This window comes from Thunnus thynnus, chromosome 18, assembly GCF_963924715.1.
Source record: "Thunnus thynnus chromosome 18, fThuThy2.1, whole genome shotgun sequence".
In the NCBI taxonomy this organism is placed as follows: Eukaryota; Metazoa; Chordata; class Actinopteri; order Scombriformes; family Scombridae; genus Thunnus; species Thunnus thynnus.
In genome coordinates, this window is record NC_089534.1 from 17598822 (window position 1) to 17624494 (window position 25673).

Here is a 25673-nt window from a genome sequence, read left to right on the forward strand (position 1 = left end):
TGAGACTACTCTATAAGGGGGATTTTTAGGGTCCTTATTAAGGGATTTGCAAAAAAAAATTATCATTTGTCCAAAGCAATTTAAAAGGCGTGCAAGCTGAGTTCAGAGCAAGAAATTTTGTGGCTGACAGCTGTTTTTGCTCAAACCCTGTTGCTATGCAAGTTTTTTTTTTGTTATGTGTGTGTAAAAGAGAGTTTGTGTGAGTGTGCATTTACCATGTCAAGCTCTTGGGACACACGTCTTTTGCGCAGCTCCTCCATGCGGTCACTGACGTCACTGAAGCAGGTGTTGTAGTACTCAGAGTACTCCTGGGCAAGGTCATCTATGTTGCCAAGAGAACCATCCTAGAGAGAGGAAGAGGGGGAATGGTTTAGCCAGTGGACTATAACATCCTGAGGAAGGAAAGTAGTCTGATAATCAAACTCTACAGAAAAAAGGGTTGTCATGGTAAAAAACTTAAATTTTGACAATTTGTCAAAATGAGTGAATCATATTTTTCACAAAAGACCTGAAACCAGCCGTCAGAAACAAAACAACATATTTCCACAATGTTCTGAGTTGAGAGGGTGAAATGAGGAAAAGGCTAAAGTTTCCACAGCAGAAGAAAAACTAAATCTGTTTCAGCTTCTGAAATCTGTGTTTACTTCATATTCATGTACCCTTTCTTTCAGTTTCTATCACTTAACAACATCCCACCAGTGCTTCTGGGAAAGGAACAGCCAAATCGAGTTAGTACACTGTATGACAATCACATCTTCTCCATTTACCCTAAGCACAGCTTTATAAAACCACCGTCACATACACTTATAATTAGTGGCTTATAAAAAGGTACCTACTAAACTCGTAAGCATACATTTTGGTAAACCTGGCATGGCTGGAGGATGGCATAGTAACAGAGACATAATCACTCACGCATAACCATTTCCGACACTGCCGCACAGATCTAATGAACTAGCTGAATATTTTGCTTGTTCTGCAGGAGATGGGGGAAAAATTGTGAATTTGTGCCTGATTTTGTTTGAGCATGTGCAGCTTCAACTACTGCGGTGAAAACTGAAAAAACACACAAGTACAGAGGAATATATTGTCCCCATTCAGTTATCTGCTCACGCGCTCCATACAAAACTGAAAAAAAACAACTAAAAATACCCCTCAATGAAAAGGTCTGTATAATTTGGACATTTACTCATTCTTATCAGGTCCCATTCAGTGAGCTTCTGTGGCAGACCAAGGTTTGTTCCTGGGTTTTGTGTTTGTCATATATCAAGGATGCCCTTTACCTCCTCAGACATTCACTGAAACTAAACACACTCTTCCGGCTAGCTGTAGTTTAGATCAGCGCAGTTCCTGTCTTTGTGTGGTAGACGTGTTTAGGATCGCAAAAGGAAGCCGTTCCACTAACAGTAAAGACCTTACCTAACAGAATACTGGCTATAATGTTGAAGGACTGGCTTTGGAGTTACTTTTGGAAATATTAACAGTGTTGTGACTTCAAAGCTGGGTTCTATGGACGCATGTCAAAGAATGGAAACAGAAGGGGCCTGTCTCATGAGGCAGGTTTATGAAGTTAGATGGGATCAGTTGCTTTCACATAAAAATTTGCAGGATGTCAAGCAACTTCTTTTGTACAATGTGGGAGAGAAGACTTGACTCCCATCTCTTGCCTTGGTAAAAATGTAGGCCATTCTGGCAGTGATGGCCAACTTCTGAATATTCATTAGTGTTGATCTAATCTGTGCCAGGCAGACAGCTAGCATTGAGTCACTGAGCAGGGTCCGAACAGTCTCCCTCAGTCTCTGTCTTTCTCAACCGGACTCCCTATCTGGGTGCCAGGCCACAAATGAATGGATCACTGTGAGTGTGAGTGAGAGTGCCACACACACACACACAGGGACATAGGGCCTTCTTCAGAGATGGGTGTCTAGTCGGAGAACATTAGCATGCACACACATACATGCAGGAGATTTCAAAAACACTGAACCAAAACAAACCGAGGAAGGCCAATAACACACAACTCGGCTCAGTGGAACGGGTTATGAAAGGGCAATTCCTGATTGTGAAAGGGTAATTCCTGATTGTGCATTGAGCACAACATCGCTAACAAGCACACATGTTCCCTCTCAAACGTCCAGTTTTTCTAGCTGTGATCTATCCTCCCACTCTCATTACTTGAGAAATCCTGTGCTGTCCAGACATATGGTTCGAGATGACAGAGATTCCCGGTGGGAACACTCCCCGAGCAGACACATGCTTTCTCTTTCATTCCTCACATTGACTGGAAGCACACTCTCATTACAAAACTCCAGAATGTTTTAATTACCAAAAGCATGCCAAGATTGTGCTGATCTATATATTACACTTAAAAGATAAGAGTAAATGCTCTCCTGTGATTACACCATCTAATGATTGACAGAGGGCTAATCCAGTTGGCGTTAACAGTGATAGATTGGTTGGGTCATACCAGCAGAAATAATCAATCAAGCTCTGCCTTCACTTCCAATAGAAACATTGAATGTAAACTTCAGCTATGTGCCGGTAAAGATGCACATGCCCCGTTGTTCTCTGTGACTGTATGCATCCACGTGTGTGCTAACAGTCATGTGTGTGCAGACATGACAGAGATTCCTCCAATTCCCCAGTGCCATTAGATCACAGGGGTCCCAACACAGCTGACCCTCACACCCCACCTCCACTACCACCTTGTAAAGTGATACTGCACATGCTCCGTTATGTATATCCACTATGAGACGGCAAGTGAAAGCAAGTGTAGAAAGTGAAAATGCCTTTGTGAGAATCACAACTAGCGAAGGAACAAGTTAAGCCAGTTACCACTGGCTTTATAAGGATGTTACACTGACTGTGCGTGTCAGCAGATGAGCGAGTGTTTAGTCCACGTTTTAGAGAGAATCTGTCAATGTGGGAGTGTAGGTGGACGAGCAGTGAAGGGGGCTGACAGTGCCCCACACATCCAGTTTAGAAATGTGGGCTGGAGGGGGGTGGAGGCAGCTGGACAAGGGATGATTTGTGGGCTACTGACTCCGGCAGCTGTGGGGTGAGAGGAGGATAAAACATCTGGAGTCTAGAAAGAGAAAACCTTCATCTGTAAGAGAAATTCTATGGATGAGTATTAAATCTCCAACAGCTTATGTGACATAGAAAACATATGGGTCTGTGTGTGTTAGCATACAAAGCTAGCTTATGATCCTCACAAAAAATTCCAACTCTAAAAATATCTTCTCAAAAGTTAAGAAATTAATTAACCAGCATTATAAACATGTACTTTCATGGAGTTATGTTTGAAATGGAGACTAAGTAAGACTGTTTCAGCTGATGTAACTGGTCCTCCACCCTGAATGTAAGGAAGGCCAACTCCCCGTGTTGACTTGAACAATAGCAACAATAGTCATACAAAAAACAAAAAAACACAACACCCAAGCAAGAATGTGTAATAGAGCATGTGTTTGTGTGCATTTACGCATTTACAGTAAAGAGTGTGCATGTGTCATTTGCTGTCTAAAAAGATACTCTCTGTTCCATCAAGATGGCTACTCCCAGCTGAAATTTGTCAGACCTCAGTGAACAAAACTGTGTTGCATGTCACTTCTGTTCCAAGACTTTGCGCAACTCAAAACAGAAAAATGTGAAGGGATACTGCTGTAAGACAGTTGTGACAAGTATTGGTTTGCATAAAAGCCATAATCACCATGAGATAGTGGCTGACATGTTGTTTGACCTTCAAAAAAAAATTACTTGTATTGCACCACAGTGGATGAATATTTTGGTAATGTGTGATATGATTGCTACTAAGTCATTTCCAAATAATTTACACAATAAATGCTTCCAAGGAATGGCGAAAATTAGACCCATGCCAGCATTCCAACATTACAAATATAGTTAATCCCCTATCTCTCATAGAAATAAGTCAAATACTCTCAGTTTTAGTATAGAAATATAAATGTATATGCTACATATGCTCACAAAAAGGCAGTCTTGCTGTACTCATGAAAATGGAGACAGTATGAAGGCCTAGTATCCCCTGCTCACTTAATCAATTAGCCATGGAATTCCTGGCATTCTTACGACCGCGGAGGTTTTGTCTTTACAGACATTCAACAAGTCAGTATGAACCAGCATCAGTTTAATAAAGAGACTATGTGCTCAAACCATCTACATCTCATGCTTTCAGACTATATTTATAATTACTGCTGAAATAACACCACTTCATTCACTCAACAGCACGTTCAACCTCCACCAACTCAGGTAGTTTCACTTATGAAAAGTATCAGTTTACCTAAAATTTGAGGTTTTTACCCAAAGTTTGAACTTCACAGCCTGGATGTAACTTATATCACTTTCTGCAAAAACTCTGCATTTGAAACAGATTAGTGACAATGGCTTCAACCTTTTTTGACCCCTTCATAACAGATACAGTCTTGATTTTAGTTGTCCCCATTCACACAGTGCTGCTATTGTAGTAACATACATGTCACTGATAAACCATATAAATTTAAGCACATGTGTCTAAACAGAGTTGTTGACTTGATCAAGTAATTGCTAAAAGTTTTTTTACTCAAGGTTAGGGTGGGGTGTAGCTGGGTCACATCAATCTGAAAGTGATGGAGCCGTAAGCTGTGCCAAAACACCTCTCCTGGAGAGATTCTGCAGTGTTCACTTTTGCGTTTAATAAAAATAAATACTTTAATTTAGTTAACATGCTGCCCAGAATGTGCAGTCCATGGCTGACGAGTGACGATTTCTCTTGGACAGGACATCTGAATGCCACACTACTAAAGCAATCTTCAGTAACGTTATTAAAAAATTCCCCAGCCAGCATGCAAGGGCACTGATAACTTGGGCCACCTTGCAAGCTCAGAAATCACTGCCAAGGCGCACAGCTTATCTCTCAGTCAAGTTACACTCAATTCATGTTTTTCACATCATGTTAGATCTAAAAGAAAGTGCTTGTTTGTCATAACCATAGAGAAAGACATTCCAGTAGGCTAATACCCATTAGCCCTGGGCCTAACGTGTTTGTTCTGGTCTATCCTTTGGGCTCACATTCCTGACAGTGCCGTTCATCATACTGGGGCTCAGTTACGTAGGGGTTGAATGGTAGTGTACATGGCATTAACTATTGTTACGGGGCCGGCCTTGTGACTACCCATTCTCTGGGGAAAGAACAATGACAACAGTTTACAATGGAGCCATGCATCTGATGCAATGTTCGAACGTCAGTAGTATGATCACTTTCACTTGCTACGCAACCTTTGGACGGGAGCGGCAGGTTGACATTGCCACTAGCTGACTTGTATTGTGTTACATTGTACTAATGTTTCGTTAATAAGTGAACCAATAGAATTACCTAGATTCACCCTGAGTCATGGATACACCAGCTTAAACCTAACCCGTCAGATATCGCCTGTCTCACAGGCCCCACACAGCTCAACATAAAAGCAATGTGGATAATCCTTTACTCCACCCAGCTTTCTATCCATCCAGTTCATCCTGCTCCTCCAAATAAAAAGATTTGACAATCCCCAACTTTTTCCAAGACTGGTACAGTAGTGCCAACCATTCATAGAAAACAGACCAGAAAGAGAAAGATAAAAAGGAGTTATGAGATATGAGAAACTGGGAAAAGGATAAATGAAGACAGGTGGATAAAAGTATGAGAAGGTGCTGTTCATGTGCCAAGTTGCATCACCCAACTTCTGTGGCTCGGCAACATGCTGGAGGTAGTCTAGTGGAATTCCACAATATACACAGACAGGTGAGGTCTGACTAAAAGATGTAGCATTGACCATGGGAGCAAATAGGGGAAGACTGTCGAGGAAGGTGAGGCCAGGGGCCACAGCCCATCCCTTTTAGAGGGCTTCCTGAGGATATCCGTGGCTTGAGCAGAACACTGCTCTGCCATCCCAGCAGAGGAAACCCGCCAGATCTGTGTGTGACCTCAATAATGAGACCAGACAGGGAGGGCGAGTAAAGGAGAAGTGAGCCGAGTTGTACTTGGCAACAACAGTAAAAAAAAAATCAGCTATGATAGACTGTGTTAGAACATTACTGGCAAATATATAAAGTGGCCTAGCTAACCGTGATTTTGTAGAACAGGACTGAAGCATGCATTGCCACTCTGTATGAAGTGTTAGGTGGGAGGAAGTACATAGGGATCACCTCATCTAACTATATGTTTCCCAGACACAATCAATAATCATGTCTCGAGAGCAGAAATCAAATCCTAAAGGTTTAGAGATGAAGCACAGTCTACTACATAATCAGTGTTTTCCAAATGGATAAACTCCCACCCACGCTGTGAAACACCACAAAACTCTTTTCAAAACAGAGAAGGATTCCCTGCAGGCAAGTAAAATATTTCCACAAGGCCTTGGTTCAAGATGACCTTTCCAGCAAAAAACGGGATGAGAGGTTTCTTTCAGAGGAGCACAGAGGGAATAATGGATAACTGTCAGCTCTCCAGGTTTGTGATCAAATCATTTAGTCTGGGAAAGAGCACAATTAGAAGCTTGCAGTGGGCAAAGATATGTCTGAAAGTCTGTGCTGTATTCAGAAATTGAGAAATACAGCAGTTATTCAAGAAAAAAAAAAAACTGAACCCCATACTCACAGACCATTTGAAAGAGGAAGTGAAACGGAGAGGAACTGGAATGGATTATCGCTCAGATCTTAAGAGTTTGCACATATGCACACCTCAAAAAACATTACACACTATATGCTGAGACAGAATTCTCTGTTCCCAGTCAAGCAGTTTTATTGTGGCTTATTTAACATTCAGTAAAGATGTGTTCCGATCTGAGGAAAAACCCTCGGTCCCTGAAGCAGGGTGGGACTAGAAGCAAATCCCTATTCAGACATCTGTAAATCCATCCACTTAGAACAGCTATAGCTCCTGCTTCATACCGTCCAAAACTTACTTTGACTCTTAATTAGCTCAAGGACTATTTACGCGGCTTCAACCACAAGTAAATGACTGGCTTACTTAGGTATTCTTATTAAACACATTCCACAACAGGCTGCTGTGTATGGTTAACCTCAGACACGGGCCTCTCCGAAAAATACTGCAGACTAGCGCACCCTTTGATTTACAGTCAAAACATGATGAAAACTTACTTTTGAAGGTGCGAATGTAGATGCACTCTTTGTTTTTAATGTTTTTCTCTGCTGTCGCTTTAGGGTTAAGAGTAGCTCTTGACTTTGGCATGTGTGCTGAGACATATAGTTATCAGTAGAAGACAGAGTATAGAAAGCATCTACTAACCTAGATCTTTATCAGGATGGATGTGTATCTGTACAGGTATGCAGGCCTGCTCTCGTGTGTGAGGAGCCAAGACTAAATACATTCGTAACACTGAGTTAAGTTAGGTCAACTGGCTCAGGGCAAACCCAAACTTAAAAGGGCATTCCGATACAGGCTCCAAAGCAAAACAAAGTCATTGAAAAGTCATAGAGCAAACTATATATATATACACATAGCATAACCATTATTCTTTGAGACTGCTGGTTCTGCTCAGTGTATTCTTCTCGTAGGGTGTTTAAAAATAGAAGACCGAGCACATTGTTGAGATAAAGTTCACCATAAAGGGCAGTTTAAGTGAGACTTTGCCATATTAGTGACTTCTTATTGTTACATTGTGCTATGTAAGCCAATGCATTTATAATCAATCTCAGTCACCTTTCTAAAAGAGTAGATATATAATCTTAAGTGATATTTGATCACCAGCAAAGAAATGAAATGAAGCTTAATGAGTTGCTGGAAACAATTACATTTACACAAAGTATATCTGCACTCAACTCTTCATTAGAAGTCCATTTACTGTCTTTACTAGACAACAGCAATGAACAGAACATCATGCATTATCATGGTTGTCAACAGGGTTAGTTCTAGGGTGAAAAACTGACCTGCTAAACTTTTGAAAGACACTGGCTGTCAGCAGCCAAGAAGAACGATCAAATTCCATACTTTCACGCTTTTAATCTTTAGAGTATAAATTTAGTAGGGATATAAGATGGTCTCAGCTATGTTAGCAATAGAAAATGTAGAAACACTAGAAATAATTTAATTAAATGTTAAAAGTAGGCCAAGACTTAAAATACATGTAGGAATTATTATATATGACTTAAGTATAGAATGAGTATTTTTGCTATTTAGTTGGATGATGAAGAAACCATTCTGAATATGTCACATGAAAGTAACGCCAGACTGTTTCTACTACCGAAGCAAAGGGTGGAAAAAGTAGATAATGACTGATAAAGTCTATCTGACTGAAATGTTGTATTTATAATCATGGGAGCCAATTAACAGTGTGTGGATTATTTTTCTACTAAAAGACAATCTTGTTTTTTTTCCCCAGTTATCATCACACAGTTGACTTATGTTATTCTGAGCTGCAGTGATGGAATGTGTAAAATCATCCACACTGCCAGCTTTAACTGCGGGGATAAAATCAACTTTGCACAATTAAAATGCAGCTAAAATCATTATTATGCGTTTAGGGTCGTCGTAAACGTCGCCTGGAATGATAAAATGTTTCTACTGACCTATAAAAATATATACTGCTCTTTTTTACTTGTCACTTTATTGTAAACTCAGGACTTTTGTCCATTTCAGGATCCTGTAGGAATGAGGACTCTTTTTTTTCCCCCAGTGATCTGATTGGTCTGTGGTCGGAGTGTTGACAGGTTGTGATCCAATCCTCTGAAGTTAACCTGCTCCAGAGCAGGTGAGCTGTTCAGCATAAGTTGCCATGGTGATTTATCCCAGTTAAAAGTGAACCAGCTTCATGATACCAGAAAACCTGAGTTATAAGCTCAAAGATAGCTTGCTAAACCACTAGTCTCACCAATCTCAATAGTCCCCAGGCTTTCCCAAGATATAAACATGTAAAGTGATACAGCACTTGGAAACAAAGTCCAACAACTGTTGAAGTCAATGATTTTGAAATAATGTGGGAGTGCTATGTTCGCTGGCAGGATCTTAATGATTTTGAAACAGTGCTTAAGTATGTTTATTGGCAGGATAGTTAAAATATCAACAAAAAAGCAGCTAACAGTTTGGTATTCCTGTATATATTCTGTGAGTGGTCATTATTTAAAAGTTCAAAGGATGGTTAAGATTGACCACAAAAGTAGTGGAGATGGGTAACTTCTGAGTCATGAACAGAAAACTTCTAAGAGGCCTGTTGCTGTGTGTGTGTGTGTGTGTCCGAGCTCAAGGGGAAAAACGTCAAAGATGAACCCAGCCTTGCAGACATTTGGCTCCAGAGCAATAAATCAGGATAAATTGCCTGGCTGGGAGCCAGGTCTCCCACCCGGTGTCAGAGGGCAGGACAGCCTCCCCCTCCAACGTGCACACAGACAGACACACACTCTCCCCCCCGCATTTACACACCATTCACATCTTCAGTGCCAGACCAAACCAAATTAACACCTCTGTCTTTAAACAGACTGGAAGTGACTGCAACACATTTGTTCAACGGATCAATCAAGACCCCATGGGCCTGTAAAATCAAGACTGCTTCATGTGCCAAACAAAAGGGTAGTGTTTCAGAAACTGCCTTACAATATGCAGCATCTCCAAATGAGAGCACAAAGTCACATGCATTTAAGGAACAGACATGTTAACACTGCACTCAAAATCTCTTATGAACAATTAGGGGATTGAAACAATGTGGGAAATCTGACTTAACTAATATAAACATGTTAATTAGTAAATCTTTGTAATGTTTCTCTAACAATCACAAAATATGTCCAGGATTGAATGACCTCAAGAGAGCATGGGGAACTCTTCAGGAATTCCAAAGAACTTCTAATCAGCATTTCTAACAATAATAATCACTTCTATATTTGGTGCTATTATGACTAAGCCTATACAAAACAGAAACACATATACTCAGATTGAGGCCTCAGCAACAAAATCATGTTTAACTTGGACAAAATATTGAGCCTCTGGCCTCACAGTAAAGCTAAACTGATCTCCTCCAGTGGAAACAATGCAGTATGGAAATATACCAAATGCACATCAGCCATAGAGAGCATGCAACACACGAATACGTAGTACAAAGGGTTAATCTTTCAGTGCATAAACATACCATATTCTCATTTGATTCCTGTTTGCACTGAGATCCGACAGACTCAACACAATTCGCCACCAGCAGCCTGCAACCAAACCACCTGAATCCCACCACACCACATGTGGAGCGCTGGTGGATTTAAAACGTGGGCCTATAGGAACGCGCTCTCGAGTGTTGTTTTGATGCGTGATTTGCGTGCACAGACTAGTTGGCAACACTGCATCAGCAAATCAGTGTCAATGTTGAGGAAGAGGGTGAAAAGTCTCAGTTAGTTGCGAGTCTATGGTGTCAGCCTATGATCATGTCACCCCTCCCCCCCCCCTGCCAAACTACCCCCCCCCCCCCCCCAAAAAAAAAAACTTACCAGCATCCCCATTACGTCCGTCCACAGTTGGGAAAAACTGTCGGACCCAGTAGCGCTGTCTGCCTGGGGTTCCTCAGAAGGCGCACCAGTCCCCTGATCACCTTCCATGATGTTGGGATATTTTGTGTTCAGTCAGACCAATCTGGTTCAAGGCTTAAATCCAAAGCCCACAAGCAGGGGCCCGATCAACCGCAGTAAACGAGATCTCGGTGCCAAGGCTGTTTCTAGAGAAAGTTGCCCTTGACGCACCGGTGAAATGCTCCAACATTGCCTGGCACGATCCAAAATATAGTGCGTAAAATGCGCCCTGACATGTTTACGAAACTCCCACAACAACTCGTGCGCTGAATTCAGATAATAAATAATCAAAAGAAAAGAAAGATGGCCTTGTGTTGTGTAGAACCACAACAGGTCATTCGTCTGAAAACTTCCTAGCGGGATGTTTCTCTGCTCCACAATCCGCACTGCACGAATCCGTGCCCGGGCATAAACCAAACCCCACACCGGGGAGGGGGGGGATAAGTCGTCGAAGTGGATGAAAAGTTTCCGGAAAGTTATTGGAATCCCTCGATGGGTGACAGAAATCTGTCTAAACTAGTAGAGCGAGCACACATACGCATATTTCCATTAAAATTTCGAGTGAGAACGCCCGGAGCAGAGAGCAAATCCTCCAAACACTGCGCCTCCCCCCTCTCTTCATCCGCTGTCTCTCCCTCTCTCTCTCTCTCTCTCTCTCTCTCTCTCTCTCTCTCTCTCTCGCTCTCTCTCTCTCTCACACACACACACACTCCTCCCAACAAAACATTACAACAGAAAAAAGAAAACACTTGTCCCTTTTCAGAAGCACAATAGCCAGGAATTATCTCACGCCCCTAATGAATTATAATAATATTCTTATAATAAAGTGACTCATGTGTGAGTAATCTAATAGAACTTTACTATTTTGCACTTCTTTTTGTTTTAACCCTGAAATGTTGTCAAATAGGGATTTCCAAATGTATCTGTTGTACTCATTGGCTAGTTTGTCATGACCAAATTCTACATAATGATGATTTTTTAAGTCCCTGTTGATCTCTATTAAAAAATTTTAAATGGTAAGTTTATAGTTTTGCTGAGACCTGTTATTCTAAAAGTCATTTTGGGGAGTACAGTTCATTTAAGAGTTTTTTTTTTTTAACAAGCCAGAAAAAAAGCTTTATCTCATGCTGACAGGGCTTTCCACCAATACGTCTCTCCAGCCAGAGCTGAATGGGATTATGGACAAAGCACATTCTCCAAACAATTGTATGAGAAACAAAAAAGCGTATGGGAAAAATGTTTTTAAGGGGGTGACGCACACGGTGCCCTATGCATGCTTAGCATAAATCTCAGTGAGATACTAGACAGTGTCATAAAAACACATCTTTAACTTTATCATTAACTGTAACTTAATTTGAGTAACTTTTGCCAAAGGATTGCTGCACACACACACATAAGAAAAACAGTTGATATACAATGTAACAGTGGTGTTCTTTGCACTGCCGATCTCATTTAAATACATGTAGGATAAAGTGAAACATGTTATGTACAAGCATGAAATTGCACAGCTATCCCCGTCTGATCAGCCGTTTGTTATGCTCTGCCAGCAGGCAACTCTATTGTAATCAAGAGGCGGTGAGACAGTCTCTGGCTCTCCCTGTTGTTGTCAGAAGCACATTTTCTCAAAGCAGCAACAGCTGCTGGGTCTTGTGACAGATGCCAGACAAGACTAGAGAGAAACAGGGAGTAAGACTGAACATTTTAAATCACAGCTCCTCACACGGCTTTCTTCCCTGTCGTAAACCAGACTAAAATGCTGCCTCACCTGCCTGTTTACCGGATCGGTCTACAACACCACATGCAACGAGAACATTCATAAAAGTAACAGAAGGGAACAGAACAGACTTTCACACATTCCTTTGTGAAACCATGTTAAAATCATTTACACAGTGATCCCCAAAGCTACAGTTTCACCTGTAGTGCAAAGGGATATATGATAAGAGGCCTATTGTGAGTGTAGTGAAAAAGGCTCCCACATGTTACACTAATGTATTTTTATTTTTGCGGCATGAGATAGTGAGTGTAGTCTTATTTTATTGTTATTATGGGACTTGTAAAAAACGGGGTTGCCATATGTCTCCCATGCACCAGAAATACAACCTTCTTGTTTAAGTACTCCAGCGTGGTGGCTTTGATTATTAATTTATATCGTGCTTCAAAGTGTGTATAGGTGAAGAATGATTTTACAGGCTTTGGATGAGCGGCAGCTGCTCCACAGTATCCTGCTTACAGTATAAACACACAGAACACAAGCTCACACAGGAGCAGCTTTGTTGGCCGGCGAGTCGACAACCCGGGGGTCTGACCTCGCATCTGTAACCTCAGGGTGACAGCAGCAAGTGGTAGGACTGCTAGTGTGCCTGTGTGTATGTGTGTGTGTGTCCATACTGCCATGACATCATTGCTCTGACCATCAGTCTTTCTCTGTTTCCAGAGAATGGTGAGTACATTTTGTCTTTACAAGGCACCACCCTGATCCTCCCCCTCCTTCCAGCTAGTAGGAGGTGTTGGATGTCACCCTCCTCATCCACTCACTCACACACACACACACACACACACTCCCACCACTCTATATGCACGAACACTCTTCCTGCCAAAAAAACCCCCCTTACCCAAATACAAGACAGTGTGACCCAACCTGGAGCGCCTCAAACAGAGAGGTCAAACTGTTAATGAGGGGAGGAGGAAGCCTGTTGACTCAGTGCACACCCATCAAACATCAGTAGTATGTGTGTGTGTGTGTGTGTAGATGCCAGCTTTCCCTCTCTCTCTCTCTTCACACTGACCACTAATCGAGGTGTCACGTTGCCAGACTACAGGAAACAAAAGTCGCTCGCTAGTTATTTCACCATATGCTGATTGACAATTTATTACATGTTAGAGAGTCGTTTCCTTTGATCAACTTTTTTGGATGGGATTCCATGGGAACCCTTTGTTCTAAATGAGGATATATGGACACGCAGAGGATATGCCTGCAAACAATTCACAGTGTCTATAAATTTGTCCTGTAGAGAGGCAAAACCTCTTTCACGGTTCTCAAAATATATCGAGGGTTCTTTCGTGAAAAGGATGATGTCATGAACATAAATTGCTCACATAGTTTGAACGTTGTTTCGAAAGCTTCAATAACTTTTACTTACGCTGTTCTGACTGATGTCAAGTCTGATACTTTATTTTGACGCTTTCACTGTCTTTAATCTATTTTTTTTTCACCTATCTCTCCTTATCATTTATTAATAGCTTCGTCGTGTTATCACAGATTCTTCCTCTTCTCCTCTTGTGCTGATCCTGCTGGATTCCTGTGGAGTGGGAGGAAAATTACACTGTGTCATCAGGATTGGGACGGAGCAGGAAAATCTCAGGAGTGAACAGGAGATGATGGGAGGAATTTATATCAGACGGACGTTTTAAATGCCACGGTTGTTTGTGCACGGGGTTGTGATGTGTGTGTGTGTGTGACTATTTGGTCGATATAAACCAGTTAAAAATAAGTGTATCTTCAAATTATGGAGCCAGGTAAGTAGCTTTCAGGTGTTTGGATGTCCAACACTGTAGAAAGTATCCTTTTAACGACTAAACATGTCGCCTATTTGAATTAGAAATACTCAGATCCTCCTTTAGGACAGGCCAGGACAAGAGAAAGAGTCTTGCCCCACTTGCAGAGAGATGAGGGACGAGCACTGTGTTTCTTCTTTCAACTACAAAGAATCAACTAATCTTCCATCCGAGTCCTTTCATTAACTACTCAAACACTCCTATAGGCTAAACAATGTAAAAGACTCAGATAAACTTCCGTTGAGGCACTAGATTTTCTATAAATGCACCTGCCCTGGATTACGGCGTATCACAGTATGTAATTTCCTACTGTAGATGACACAGCAAGATTATTACAGAAACCAGGCCGCATGTCTAAACACACTCATAGGGGTTAAACATACAAGGCGAGGACAGAGAAAGGAGCGACTAAAGAGGAGGAGCAGAGAAGAAGATAAAGATCTCGGGAGGAGTTCGAGAGTAGGAGTGTAAACAGTCGCTCTTTCAGTCTGGTAGGTTAAGTAAATATAAAACACATTAGTATCAAACTGATGAAAGTTATATGATGATATACGGGAAGAAAACTATGGAATAATGTGTTTAGAAACGTTTGCCTTATATTGAATAAAACGCGGGAGGGCCAGAGATATTTTAGCCATAAGCGGTTCGGGCCTAAAAAGCAAGTAAGATGAGACATGAAGTGGAGGAAGGAGACTGAGGAAGAAAAGGGAGACAGAAAAAGAATTGAGATAATGCTGAAGCAGAGCAGAAATATTCACAAGAGCAGAGGAGTACCAGACCTCCCCTGATAGTGAGAGTGACCCTTTTTGGAGGTCAGTGACCCCCAGGCCTTAAAAATAGTCCTTTAGGGAGTCAAAAACCGTGCCGGCAGGGAGTGATTAACAACATGGTGGAGAGACATCAAGGCACCCCAGTCATACTTAAGGAATGCCATTACACGACCACGCAACACTGACGCATGTATACTCGCTGTAGTTTTCATGATGAAGATGCACCCTCTGTAGTGTGAAAATATCAAATGGCTAACACCTTTTCACCTTTAACATTTAGGACATGAAGTCTTCACAGGGTGATTTATGTTACACCAAAAGGAGAGCTCTAGTACGTTTTAGTTTAGTGTAGCATATAACATTTTTTACGATAGTTTAAAGTGAGTACTATATTATATAAAATTTGCATATTGAAGCCACAAGTCTGTAGTCACCTCACGTTTTGCTCTGATTACCACATCTTCATCTATCATCTATTTGTCTCCCTCCTTTTTCAAATCAGCATACAATATATAGGTCCATAAAAGCTTAATTGGATCAAATGCCTTGAACTCTTATCTCTTAGTTCTCTGTGTGCTCTCTCTTGGTGAAAATAATTGGGATCAAGATTTTCACATCATTAATTCAGCTCAGTTAGTGGGTCAAAGGCCTGACGGTCCCCAGGCGTTTGTCTTTGAACCGATCTGAATGTGAGCATTTGTTGTTCTAATTTATCTCTGTGTGCACATATACGTGTGTTAATGCGTATTCCGATGTGCAAGAAAATGTGTGTGTGTGTGTGTGTGATGTGTAGGCGGCCAGGCCAACCCCGCCGCGCTTCACACGCCGCTGAGTCCTGTGTGGGAGTTATCACACAAGCCAAATTAGCATGACAACTAATTACTGTTTCCTTGGTCCCTTCCCCCAGTTAAGCAACTCATTAAATCAAATCAACACACCGGTCTTTCCACTGAAAACAATACTTTTCAGGGAGTAATAATGAATGCCTGGCACTTGGCTGTTTGTGTGCTCTAGGTATTACTTTTCATAGGGTGGTCAACCATAACATTGGAGTCTTTTGAAAGCTGGGGGAAACGTTAACTTCAAATATCACCACAGGAATTACCTCTGGGCTAGAGAGAGGAAGACTTCAAGAGAGTGAGAAATAAAGACACAAAGTGATATGTATGCAGCAACAGGAAATACTTGAGAATAAACACCAAATGGAAACAGAAAGAGGAGATGAAGGTCTGCATGGGGTACGGGGTGCACGCGATAACCAGCTGTGTGTAGCAACCAGACACGCAGTCTGTCAAGGCTTCTCAAACAGCTCGTACGGTATGTCAGCCAAAACAACCTCGATATGGAGCGTTGTCAAGGAAAGCCTGCCAGATCTGTGTACTCGCACCTACAGATTTCAACACAATATCCTGTGAGGGTTTTAATCTGATGCAGGAATTCAGGACCAAGAAGTAAATAACAACATTTATCAGAGTCACTGAGATGTAGTGAGGATAAAAGAAAGAAAGAAAAAAGAAAGCCTGGAACGGATCAAGAGGTTCTCAAGGTTTGTAGCAACATGACCTGCTGCATGACATCACTGTTAACTCAGACCAAACATTTTCACTGGAATTCTTTGTGTTGCAGACCTCTCACAGTCTCCCTGTTACATTTAAGTGAATTTGACATTTAATTGTAAGAGTTCTGTGTTGTGTTGGCTGGCTTTTTCTTGCTTGTGCGCTCTCCAACTCGATGACACATGCACATATGCAGACATACATGCCTACAGAGTCTACACAGTAAATTATAGTATGCCTCCCACAGAAACAAGAATTTCCCAGTAGTATTTAGAAGTTGTAATCCATGCTTTCATCAGTGTAGTGGTAATTGCAGGCCCCTTTCATGTGCTTTGCATAGAAATACTGCTGATGTAAAAACAAAGCATATTTCTGCTAAGCCCTGGATTCCCAGATTCTCCATGCGGTGCACGCCTCCGTGGCCATGTGGTAGGTGATTATGTTACACTATTGTGTGTATGTGTGTGAGTGTGTGAATTGAGATTCCAGGGTGTTTTAATCGGGCACGACTGAAAGGACAGATGTTGTTTTGGATGTAAGCGAGCTTCCAAAGGTATGAGCAGCACTGTGTGAAAGACCAGAATCCTTTAACTGAGTGTGTTTGGTGTGATTGGTGCAGGTGGGGATGTATGTGTGTGTGTGTGTGATAGAGAAATGCATCTTTGTTAAAATGTTGTGCACTGGTGTGCTTGAAAAATAATAAGAACAGGGTGTAAAGTGCATGTTTATTTGTTTGTATGTATGTCTGATAGAGTCCACAGGTGCAGACAGTGGAGATGTGTTGGCCTCACAGTGGATGGGGTCATGAGACTCAGCTGGCAGCTGTGTTGGTGTCAGGATGGCAGTGCCAGGCTGACAGCTAATGTCCAGTGTGTCACACGTTCTACTGGTCATCTCACTCTGTGTACAGGAACTCTGCACAATATACAGCAGACCAGTTTCACACTGTGGAAAGAACATTGAAGGGGAATTCTTTGGATCCCCGTTAGTCGTTCCCTTAGCAACAACTATACTGTTCCCTGAGGTCCATATAGCCAATGTTCTTTCCTGCCTGTCAAAGTAAGGAAGTGGGTTTTCTTTGAATATGAAGCACTGGTAAACTTCTCCCATTAAAAGATTTAGAGCTGCAACGATTAGCTGATCAATCGATTAGTTGATCGACAGAAAATTTACTGTTTTGATAACTGATTAATTGTCTTGAGTCATTTTTTAAGAAAAAATGCCAAAATTCTCTGGTTTCAGCTCCTTAAATGTGAATATTTTCTAGTTTCTTTAGTCCTTTATCACAGTGAACTGAATATCTTTGGGTTGTGAGCTATAGGTTGGAACTGGAATTGACATCTTTCACCATTTTCTGACACTTTATAGATCAAATAACTAATTGATTAATCAAGAACATCATCTACAGATGAATCTATAATGATAATAATTGTTATTTGCAGCCCTAAAAGGATTATTTATACAACCAGTTTTGAACAGGAGGATGCTTGGACCATGATACATGCAAAGAAATCCCCAGAATGTTTGTTAATTCTCTGAGACTCTGAGAACAACTCTGAGATATTTTATCAGTTTAGCCTGACTAGATAGCGCTTAGTCAAACTGTGTGGATGAGATTTTTTGCCACCAAAACACTGATTTTGTCTTTGGCATCTTGCTTATCAGTAACTTTCCCATGATTATGTTTTGCTATCTTTTCTTTCACTTTAGCTAAACCCTTTCAAAATGTCCCTTTCTCTCTGAGCTTTTCTCCAAAGTTCCTCTATCTGAGACAGGGGCAGTAAAACGGGCCACAGCAGCGCCCCCTGCTGTTGTCAAATATACTTACAAGCTACAGAGCACAGACCCGCCTTGACCGTACAGGACATTGGACTGTCTATTAAATCCTCTTGCACATCCTGTTAGTTACGCTGCCATATGTTAGCCTCTGAGCTAGAGGCAGTAAAAAATAGGCTTGGCTTCGATGTTATTAATGACCATGTGTGCTGAGAACACACTGCATAATTATCCCCTGCAGTTTCATCCCAGGCTTAGTTTTATAGTATATGCTCCAGCTTTATAGGACACAAATACACACACACAGGGACACAGACGCGCACATTGAAGCACACACACACACACAGATAGGGTAGCTTTGTGTTTACATACAGTTTCACTGCTAATAAGACAGTAGCCAGTGGGGCTCGGTAAAGACTTTATGTGTCTGTCTCTGCCTTGCTTCTCAACCTAAACACTCTCACCTGTTGTCTCAGCTACTGTCAAACATGGAGTGAGACACCACAGAAAGAAGCTTGTGGTAACAAATGTTGGTATTGAATTAAAAGTATTTAACTGACAAAATGAGATTTTGGCTCTGTTAAGCTGCTTCTTTGGAAATTGGACAATTATCATTAAAATTTGGAAAGGTGTTTTCTAGCTACAGCGGTTACCTTGATTAGTGTAAACTCGAAAACAACAAACAACATTTCTACAGAGGTTTCTACAGAGTTGGAGAGAAAGACAGAGAGTCTCTTGTGAGTGTTATGTGAGAGGGATTCCAGTTCTGGAGATGCCACATTATCCCTGGCACACACACTTCACATAAACAGATGTACAGCACACACTCACACTGAATAAGTAACTGTAATTCTGTGCAACCCACATTCATAATCTTTTGGTAGAAAATATTTCACACAGTGAACCATCTATCATGAGCATTCGCAGCTTCACTTTCCTTGTAGATGTGTATCAAACTGTTAGCAGCAAAAAGGCTGCAGACATGGCTGACATTTGGTTATGTATTAGATGTTATAATAACTTGTTCCTTGGCCAGCCCCCGGCTGCTCTGTGGTGCGGCCTTCTGTAATTACTGTCAGTATTCACACAGCAATCATATATCTCACACGCAACCCGCAACACATGATCTGTCACACATACTTGGCCATTTGCACATTAGAGGCAAATAAACGGTCATGTTAAAATACATGCTGACGTGCAAAAAAATCTTCTGACTCACTACGGTGGATGAACGTCAAAACCTCAATGCAAAGAGGTTTTCAACTATTGAATGCCAAGGCTCTCTGTTGAAATATACCAGTCTCATGTTAAAGATATTGGTGAGTATTATGGCATCACTAAAGTCAAATAGTTTCCCCATAACATAATTCAACTTCAAGGGCCAACAAAGGGAAAATTGACCTGCCTTTCTGACTATTTCACAAATACAACCTCTCAAATAGCAAATATTCAGAGTATAAACGCCTACTAATAACCTAAGCTGCTTACAACTCTAAGGAATTGTTTTATTCTTGTTCGTCCATTTTAATTCAAACTGTAAACACACCTTTCACATGTAGAAAACAATCTCTGTCTACTCTTGTTTCATTGTTACAAATTCCTTGGCGCAGGGCTTATCTGTCCACCAAACTGCATGGAAATCCATTTTCAGATATCCTGCTGACAAAGACACAGACGAACAATCTAAATAACAGACAAAAAAAACAAAACACATACGCTCTTTCACTGACCAGACAGTAGTTTACATTTACATTTTGTCCAGCAACCACAACTACCCCCCTCCCACCCACACCCCCACCCAAAAAAAAAAAAAAAATCCCAAAAACTAATCATAAGTTTGTTGGTTTATCTCAAGTGTCAAAGTAAGTACTTAAAATCTGTGATAAATATGTGGTGTTGATGCGGCTCTGTTCTACGGGTACCGCAGACTAAATGGTTGACTTGTGCTGTGTAACTGGCTCTGTACTCCGGATTTAACTGCGGTCTGACAGCATGTACTGTATGTGGCTTGGGCAGAATACATTATACAGTATAAGACCTCCCTACTGACATCATTAGCCAACGTCTAACCTTGACATTCAATTCCTTTCACATTTCCTTCCCAATAATTCATTACTGCTGCTTGTGCTTCCTCTCTGCCATCCATTTGTATTGCTCTGTGACACCACAGCTTGTAAATCTATGTCATTATTAGTGATTGCTGTCTCATCTTAAGGGATCACTTGACATTTGGGTTAGGGTATGCTTTTTTTAAAATGAATTTGAACTCCCTGTTTTCTAATTTCAGTTCCATTTTCATATAATTTGAATGTGATAAATACCAAAATAACGATGCATCTATTTGATTCAAAGTCAAAACTATTTGAGCGACAAAATTGATAGGAGTTGACAAGCAAAGATGACTGGAGCGCAGAGCAACCAAGAAGCCACTAGGCCATGTGTCTCTCTAACATTTCTCTAAACAAACTCTCTGGTCACAGTCTCAATCTGTCTCTGTCTGTCTGTCTGGCCGTCTACACGAAACTCAACCACACAACACACAAACATAGTGCAAGCTCAGCTCAACCACTGGAGCCCTGCACTTTCACTGGAATTTCCCCCCATTTTAGCCCAGAGGATCCTGCTTACACGGGCAAAATATGAACCCAGTGGCAGCGTTGAACCACAAAAACACAAAACAAAACAACATTTGTATATTTTCCTAATTACTTAAAAAGGTTCACATGGCGACGTACAAGGCGCTGGTCAAACTTGTGGATTGTAGTCTCGAACATATAAAACTGAAGCTAACATGAAGAGATGGGATAAAAGATATTTCCGTGAATGAAATCTTCCTCCTCTTGTTAATCCTCTATGGTCCAATAAAGTGTTTGGTTTTATCTTCTTAAAACAATAGAGCGATATTTTAAGGTAATTACATTCACCCTGCAAGCAATATCGATTTATGTGCCTTGGCTTATCATAAAAACGTCATTAAATGTTTTCTATTATTGCCAAAACAATGACTAAGTCAGTCAGGATCAATACCAAAACAATATATTTTTCAAAACACTTTTTTCCCTATTTGACAAAAGAAACCAAATGGTATACCTGGTTTTACAGACATATTTTGGTCAGTAAAAGTACTGAGGTTCACTACTCAGCTCTGGTTATAATCCTAACATTTCCATGAATCATTTCAAAAGAATATCAGATGACTTCTCTCTTTATGAAATAGCACCTTGACTATCTTTACAAAACATCAAGGCCATATCAGGGATGAGTCTGTGTTCCTGTGCTGTATTTGGCTGACTCAGAACCTGTGAGGTGGTAAAAGGGCTTAGAGGTTACCATGGCAATGCCGCAATGCATGGCATAAGCTGTGGTGATGGTTGCTCTGGCCTGACGAGAGCTCATTACAGGCTGGCGGGGAGTCCTGTCTGAAATCTCTGGTCCAGACTATCACTCACAACCAATTAACACACCTTTTTGACTCACTCGCACTAACTCAATCCCTCTATCGGTCTCTGTTATCCGTGTCCCCAAAGATCTTATCTGTGTGTAGCCTGTGCCAACATGCTAGCGCACACAACAACAACAACAACAAACAACCCCACATCCAGGCTGATAGAAAAAAACAAAAACAAATGGAGCAGTCAGCGGTCATTAGATTTGTGTGTTTAATGATTGTCCTTCCAGTCTAGCTTAGAGGCCAGCCAATGCACCAGTTATGAGCCTGCTCCACTGCCCCCTCACCTTTCTGGAAGAGCAGTGCTTCTCTGGAGCCAAGACGACTCAGCGGGACCAGAAGCAGTATAAAGGTTAATGGGCCCACTGAGATTAAATGCAGGTTGAGTAAAATTGAGTTTCGGATACAGATGGCTCTGCCTGAGGTAAGGATATGTTCTCAAACAGGAGATGGCATGTTTGAACACAGACTGCATGTGTCTTTAGTTGGAGAAAAATGGCAACTCTTCAGTTACTTTAAATGCATTATAACATATGTTATAATAGACATAATAGATGTGTTAAAACAGGGATGCTATTATTTTCATTATCAATTATTTCTAGATTAATTGATTGATCATTTAGTCTATAAAATGTCAGAACATAGTGAAAGATGCCCTTCACAATTTCTCAGACATCTTCAAATTGTTTATTTTGTGTGACCAACAGCTTAAAATTCAAAGAAATTCAACTTTAAATGATTTTTAAAAAACAGGTAAAGCACCAATCCATCACATTTGAGAAGCTGGGACTAGCAAAAGTTTAGTGTTTTTGCCTAATAAATGAATTTGATTATCTATGATCAAACTATAGGTGACCTTCAAGTGTCACAGTCACAGGACCAGTGTCAAGAGGGCAGCCAGAGAGATTGCTGAATCGATCTGGCAGGCTGCAAAACATGGGCAAATACATATGGATAAGATGATCAGACAGGGCAGGGATGGTCAGAGGGATGAAGACAAGGTTAGGGTCCCTGCTGGACATACAAACACACACACTCACACATATACACTCACTCACAGGAGGCCTGTGTTGATACAGGAGTTTTCTGCCGCAGGGCTTGGTGGTAAGCCAATATTGGCTGAAAAGATATCCATATCCTGTGGCGCAGACCTGGCATATAGCCCAGATAGTAGTATATTACCTTCCTTATCTCTGATTATCATTCCCCTGTACTGGTCTCTCCATTTACAACATCAGCATAGCATAAATGTATTTATGGATCTGTTTTATCTGACATCCACCAGCACCAACCCTTAACTAGGATGGCATTAAACTGTAATCATTAACAGAAGCTCCTTGGGTCATTAGTCATGACCTTCCAGACTTCCAAGACAATGCTAAACTTATTTGTTCTGCATACTTGGTCAATTACATTATAATTTACAGCAGAGACAGATAGAAACATTTGGATAGAGTGAGGGGATGTTGTGATTACATTCCACGTTAGGCCGCAGGGCCACCCCAGTTTCAATTCCTTTCTCTCCTCTCATTTTTTCTATACACACATTTTTTCCCTCTCTTTGTCAGAGTCTGGAATATATTGAGGGACAGCTGCAAGATGATCTGGTCATGATGATCTCAGAGAAGAAAAAAAAAAATATGAGCACATATGGCTTGTAAAGCACAGACCTGAGATTTGAGCAGAACCATCTCCATATCATATCTGAAGGGGAATTAAAAGAAAAAAAAGAAATTCGGAGCAGGGCAGGGATGTTTCCATGGGTGTGTTTTCTTGAAGGAACGTATCTTACCTCTCTGGCTCTGGTCCCAGAGTCTAGAAGGGGAGTGCGGGGTTGAACATGTACAATGAAGACTAGTGTAACCATAACAACAGAAAAACCAGCATGCAAACCAATTCAATATATTTCATTTTGACAATCGATATTGTTTTATATAATTAGAAGGGTTTTGGGTGATGCAACTGTGTAGCAATTAAAGACACCATCAAAAGCCATATTTATTGGTATAAAAATACGCACTATACAAATGCACCTTTGTAAACAGGCATATCTAGACTGCTCTTCCAAACCACCGACCCTTAAACAACCAACCTGCGAGTACACACACACACACAAACACTTGTCATATGTTTTACTGAGACACTATCCCTGACAAGAATATCAACGCTGGGTGAAAAGTGTACCAGGCAAAGGCTTTACTCACCATACACTGAAGCTCAGCAAGATCTATGGGGATAAAGTCGGGAGAGCTGAGGCACAACAACGCATCTTCCCTTTTGCACTGAGTCACACTGAAATTTTTTATTGTAGCTTGAATAAAGTCAGCCCCAGCTCCGACAGTGTTTAGTTCCAGGATATAGCTCAGTCATAACTTCAACCAGACTCCTGGTTTAGTCTGTTTATGTGCACAAATGACTGGCATCAGAAAGCAGGACATGTGGTGGAAATAAGTTTACAGCTGTGGCCTGGGTTGTGGCTATGATGTAATGGCAAAAATGAAAGGTGGGTTAACTATGGCCATTGTCAGAAAAAAGATCAAACTGAAAATGGTAATTACGAAACTATATCATATTGAAACTTAAAGTGGAAAAGATTGAGGAGAGGTAGAGATCGATGGAGGGAGGTTCCAAGATGATGTTTCATGGGTCCAAGGGGCAGGACCAGCGATTTTACAGTCCACAGCTGGAGCAACGGCTCCCCCTGGGGCAAAGCAGAGTTAATACATAGACCCTCACTATAACATTTGCCATTTTATCCACTAAATGCCACAAAGTACTGAGACAACATCCATTTTTGGGTAAGGATATTATGCCTGGCATGAAATGTATGTTATTGTCATACCATACCCTGTGAGCAGCACACTAATTTCCTTCCCAATTAAAGGTTCCTTAGTTTTACAAGAGTTGTGACCATAACAAAAAAAACAAATGACAGATTATGAAGTTTTTATGATGAATTTGGGTTTGAAGAACTATAATTACATGAAATCAAATTTGGTGTTAAAGACAGACTATACCCTTCCGTGCTGGTACGCTACCAGAAACCTGCACATTAACCTCTACCAACCTTTCCTCTTTCTCTCTCTCCTCTTCTCCCACACTCAAAACACACTCTGTTTTCACTTCAACCCATTTATGTGTTTACAACAGCCATTAAACACCCACCTTTGAGTAAGACGTTAATGCAGGGCGAATCCAGAGAAGAAAGATAATTCACCCGGTGATTAATTACTGGCTCTTGATCCCTTAACACCTAATAAGAGTTCACTATTTATCCACACACCAACATGCACACAAGAGCACACGTGTGCTTGCAAATGCACACATGCACACACACACACACACACACACACACACAGGAAAACACATAAGAGTACACACATTCTTGATCTGTATCCATGGATATGGTTGGTGCCTCCATGATTATTTTTCCATCCATGGCTGGTAGCACAGCTGTCCTAGGAAGAGGCAACCATTCATTTATGGATCGGCTGTTGCTTGAATCAGAGGCAAGGGCTGGACAGCACTCTGCCAACCTGGACAGAGGCCACCGTTCTGGGGGAAAAAGGATGAGCTGTGCTCCCGTGCCAGATAATGTCACCACAGCACTGTGACTGGTGTGTCAAGCAGGATCTAATGGGTTTGAATATAAGCAAAAAAACATCGGTGCCAACAACAAACCATAACACGAACATAGCTGCCTATATTGCCCACGGAAAAAAGCCACAGCACACATGTGCCAGAAGCCAAAAGCCTCAAACCGAGGATGATGAGCATAACCACTGGCCTTCCTTACAGGAAATACTCTAACTACACCCTAATTAAACTACAGCGTACACAAAACTGACCATTTCAAGCTGTTTCATAACACAAGTCGATTTTCAGTCAATGTTTGTCACCGAAATGCAAAATTCTGACAAACACGTACCTCTTCCAACATTTGCAAAGTCATTTTTTTAATGTTTTGAAATCTGCATTGTTTACAGTACGTTGGTTAGTGGTCCTCTGATATTTTATTGGCACATACCTGTTATTTCG

At 41.2% G+C, this 25673-nt stretch overlaps 1 protein-coding gene across 6 annotated transcripts in view; it reads right to left on the bottom strand.

Annotated features, from left to right (window-relative positions):
- Positions 1–25673, bottom strand: part of sash1a (SAM and SH3 domain containing 1a) — a 244693-nt gene that overhangs the window by 44122 nt on the left and 174898 nt on the right. For 4 of the 6 annotated variants that reach the window (XM_067573098.1, XM_067573095.1, XM_067573094.1 and 1 more), the window contains one exon: positions 216–344. In XM_067573098.1, the coding sequence (XP_067429199.1) occupies positions 216–260 (45 nt within the window). In that variant the 5' untranslated portion in view covers positions 261–344. Of the gene's footprint in view, positions 1–215; positions 345–10106; positions 10274–10452; positions 11153–25673 lie in introns of those variants that run through there. The other 2 variants (XM_067573096.1, XM_067573097.1) reach the window with 2 other exon arrangements.